The following is a 4,436-nucleotide window of genomic DNA, read 5'->3' as shown; positions in this document are numbered from 1 at the left end:
CCTTCCCTCCAAAAATAAAAACCAACCAATCAGCCAAAAAACAGATAAGCAAATAACAAACAAACAAAAAACAAAAAGCAAACACAAATACACCAAAATAAAAAACAACAACAAAACCCTTTGCCCAGTAGGAAGCTTCCATCATTCTGGATCTTGACGGTTTCTAGTCTACCATTCTTTCTTTTCCATTCTAAACACCACAAAAGTGCATTTTAAGAGAAGTTTTCCCTCTAGGTTTTATTGAAAGGGAGGCTGTACAGCCCTGTGGTTAGAGTCTGGTATAGAGTCTGAAACCAAACCAACCTGCTTTGTTATATTGTAGTTAATTTTTTAAAGGCCCCCCCAATCATATCTTTAGATAGTACATGATTGGAAAACATTGAAACAGAAAAAAATGCATTTTTGATTTTTTTTGTGTATGTTTAATTAAAAGACTTCTCAGAACCCTTAAAATATGAATCGACGGAGCTGTCCAACACCACCACTGATACCCAATGTAACCAATACCAAATTTGACATGAAAGCTTTAAAAAACAAAAAATAATACTAGGTCATCTTCATACATTGCCATTTCTTAGAGCATATTGGGAAAATAGAATAGTTGTCAAAAATATGCATGTGTGATTTTCATAGTGCTCTGCATTTTCTCTGTCTTATGGTTATTTATGTATCATATATTTTCCTGACTGAGCATTGTGTGTAAGATCCTGAAGACAGTACGGATTGTTGAACTGAAAATCATGGAATTTCAATTAAGGCTCGTGGTTAGGAACAACATTTGATTATATTCTAAGAGCACCATGTTGTATCTAATTTCAGTGTTTTGTGTTCCATCTTTTCATACCACATATTCTGGGCTTTTAGGCTGGGGAAATATTTAGTATTTTGATGTTGGTACAAAGCTGTGGTTAACACCGGGCTGAGCATATTATCTCTACAAAACACTGTCAGAAACAGTCCAAAAAGGAGAATATAAAAGGCAGAGTTGAATTTGAAGGGCAAGAAAGCAGGCGACCACTAACTCCAGGTCTTGGGACCTACTGGGGTATTGGAAAGGCAGTCTCTGCCTTACTGCTTGCTCTCATTTCCAAGGGTGTGCTTGTCAAAAAGATACTCCGCTAGGCCAGCAGCAGGAGCTCCCATGGTGACCAAGTTGTGCACGTGGTCACCTAGTTCTTTGATGGACTTCACTTGCTCATGCAGGTAGTGGGTTTCCAGAAAGTCGCACAAGTGAGGATCTCCTTTTTCCGAGGCCAGAGTATGCAAATCCAGCAGCGACTGGTTTACACTCTTTTCCAGGAGCAGAGCACATTCCATGGCCCGCAGCCCGCTCTCCCAATCATCCCGGTCTGGCTTCTTGATATCCTGGAGGCAGATGCGGCCTCCACGCTGGTTCTGCAGCCTCATTAGCTTCTCCGCGTGCTCCCTCTCCTCCAGGGACTGGCGAAGGAAATACTTGGAGAAGTTGTACAAGGCCACATCATCTCTGGAGAAGTAGTAGGCCATGGACAGGTACACGTAGGACGCGTAAAGCTCCATGTTGATTTGGCGGTTGATGGCAGCCTCGGAGTCTGGGTGAAAGTTTTGCCGCACCCTGGCAGGCCCAGGGGTGTCCTGGGAGGAGGCCACGGAGGCCACCAGACATCGACGGGAAGCTGGTAGGGGACCTAAAGGAGACCTGGAGGCCAAACACTGTGGGACAGTGCATCTATGTAGCACACGGGGCAGAGACACCAGTGCAGGGCCGGTGTGCTTGGAAAAAAAACAGAAATAGGACAGCATGACTCCTCTTGTTTGAAAGTAGGGGAAACTGAGGCCAGGAAAGCTCGGCACAAGGTCTGCGGCTGAGCTTCAGGGCTAAATGAGAACGCGGCCTTAGCAATGACCTCTGCGTCACACGGCCCTTCTCATCCACGGAGTTCTAAGAGATCTTGGCCACCGAGGCTGTGTAACCGTCCCTTGTCGGGTAGGCAGGAGTGTCACACTGAGCCCTTGAAAAAGGGAACACAGACAGACACCGTTTACAAAACCGCGCTGAATGACTAACACAAGATTCTGGTTTAGATAGCGTGTAGTTGATTAGTTTACCTAAATTAAAATTCCGTTATTAAGAGTAGGCTCAGTGACTCACTGAAGAAAAGACTGAGCCGTCTCTGTCTCAGATTACTGATCTGTCCCTGTCTAAGACCCCAAGGACATGGGAAGGAAGGCACAGTAAGGACTCCTGGTTATTTTAACAAACGTAATTAGGGAAATAGGTTCCGGTGTAATGGACAACTTCTTGACTATAATAACCACTTTTAAAATGCGTTATATTTTTAAACACAGAACTTACCTTTCTTGTAAAGAAGGCATATTTTATTTATTTATTTATCTATTTATTTATCTATCTATCTATCTATTTATTTATTTATTTATTTTGATTTTTCGAGACAGGGTTTCTCTGTGTAGCTTTGCGCCTTTCCTGGAACTCACTTGGTAGCCCAGGCTGGCCTCGAACTCACAGATATCCGCCTGCCTCTGCCTCCCAAGTGTTGGGATTAAAGGCGTGCGCCACCACCGCCGGAGATCTTTTTTTTTTTTTTTTTTTTTTTTTTTTTGAGACAGGGTTTCTCTGTGTAACAGTCCTGGCTGTCTTGGAACTCTTTTTTTTTTTTTTTTTTTTTTTTTTTTTTTTTTTTTTTTTGATTTTTTTGAGACAGGGTTTCTCTGTGTAGCTTTGTGCCTTTCCTGGATCTCGCTCTGTAGACAGCCTGGCCTCAAACTCATAGAGATCTGGAACTCATTTTATAGACCAGGCTGGCCTCCAACTCACTGAGATCCACCTGCCTCTGCCTCCCAAGTGCTGGCGTTAAAGGCATATGCACAACAAACCACTAAATCTTAAGATGGTTTTCTGTAGCCAAAGCTGGGCTTGAATTCAACATCTTTCTCCCTCCCACCTCCCAAGAGCTGAAATTACAGGCATGTGTCACCACTCTCAAAGAAGATCTTAAGTAAATGTTTAAAAATTGTTTTGGAGTGTTACAAAAATGAAAAATTAAAAACTGAAACCAAAACCAAACTCCAATTCTTTCCCCACCTAGGGATAGCTGCTGCTAAAATGTGGGTGATGATTTTCATTGGTTAAAGATGATAGAAAAAAAAAAGTTCATAGAGGCATGCAAAATATTTAAAAAGATTTATCTAAGAATAACTTCCACATATTAAATTTCAGATATTTATCACAGTTTCAGCTTGACATCTGGGAAGCCACCAGCTAAACCCAGATAATGACAACATTTGTCGACCACTTCCGTATCCTTTTGCACTTCCTAATTCCGAATTCTGGCTCTTCCTGTCTAGTCTCACGCCTGATACCCACTGACTAGCTGTACCTCACTTTCTAGGTGAGTTTGTATTTTCTAGGTTCCTCTATACTGTAACTACCACTGGGCACAAAGCTTGGTTTCTTTCACTCAGAATCATAAAGTCTGTTTACACTGGAGTATACCAATACTTTAGCTTATGTTTATTGCTGTGCAACATTATTAAGATAAAATCCAATTTATCCCACCTGCTGATGAACAGTTTGGTTACAGGTTAGGCTATTAAAATCAAGCTGTGAGGGACATGCCTATATAGGTCTTTGTGAGTTTTCTCTTGGGTAAATAAATTAAAGTGATCAGACAATATGGTATGTGCTTAACTGTTTACAAATCACACAGCTTTCCCCAAAGTTCCCATACGATGACATTCTCTTTTACATGTTGAGTCCAAGTTCCTCCCGATGCTTGCTAACACCTGACATCATCATTCATTTAAAGTTAAAAAAAAAAAATTACAAGTCATTCAGGTAATGGTGGTGCACGCCTTTAATCCCAGCACTTGGGAGGCAGCAGAAGCAGGCAGATCTCTGTGAGTTCGAGGCCAGCTTGCTCTACAGAGTGAGATGCAGGAGAGGCTCCAAAGCTACACAGAGAAACCCCGTTTCAAAAAAAAAAAAACAATAAGTAAATAAATAAATAAAAAGTTAAAAAATTACATTCATTGTGCTAGGTGTACATTAGTACTGTGTTTTTAATTTGTGTCCTCGAGATCGTTAAATGACAGTGTGTTACCTGGTACTGCTTTGCCATTATCTTTGATGAGGTATATGCTTAAGTATTTTGCCAATTTATATATCACAGCATTTTTGTTTGTTTGTTTGGGAGCCTTGATTTTCTGTCCTTTGCATCTCTGCTCCTTGCACTGTTTCTATTCAAGTCTTTTTTTTATGTCACACATGCTACCTTTTTATATCCCTTTTCTTTCTTTTTTGTTCACAAAGCTAATCACGTGATGTTTCTAAATAAGTTTCTTCAATTGCTGATTTTTGATACTCCTAGGGGCCTCTGGGTGGTTAGAAAGTCCAATAATAGTATGTAAGCACTTGTAATACAGTGATTAACATAGAA

At 40.8% G+C, this 4,436-nt stretch overlaps 1 protein-coding gene across 1 annotated transcript; it reads right to left on the bottom strand.

Moving 5' to 3' along the window:
• Positions 1-399: 399 nt before the first annotated feature.
• Positions 400-1,918, bottom strand: Ftmt (ferritin mitochondrial). The gene has a single exon (XM_006987473.4). It carries the CDS (start codon positions 1,780-1,782, stop codon positions 1,069-1,071), a length of 714 nt encoding a protein of 237 aa, XP_006987535.1. The 5' UTR covers positions 1,783-1,918; the 3' UTR covers positions 400-1,068.
• Between the last annotated feature and the right edge of the window lie 2,518 nt (positions 1,919-4,436).

Source organism: Peromyscus maniculatus, chromosome 19, assembly GCF_049852395.1.
Source record: "Peromyscus maniculatus bairdii isolate BWxNUB_F1_BW_parent chromosome 19, HU_Pman_BW_mat_3.1, whole genome shotgun sequence".
NCBI lineage: Eukaryota > Metazoa > Chordata > Mammalia > Rodentia > Cricetidae > Peromyscus > Peromyscus maniculatus.
Note: the sequence above shows the minus strand (reverse complement) of the source record. Positions and strands in the feature narration are given on the sequence as shown.

Bases quoted from the DNA above. Each gene is read 5' to 3' on its own strand.
- Ftmt (XM_006987473.4), bottom strand. From the start codon at position 1,782: ATGCTGTCCTATTTCTGTTTTTTTTCCAAGCACACCGGCCCTGCACTG.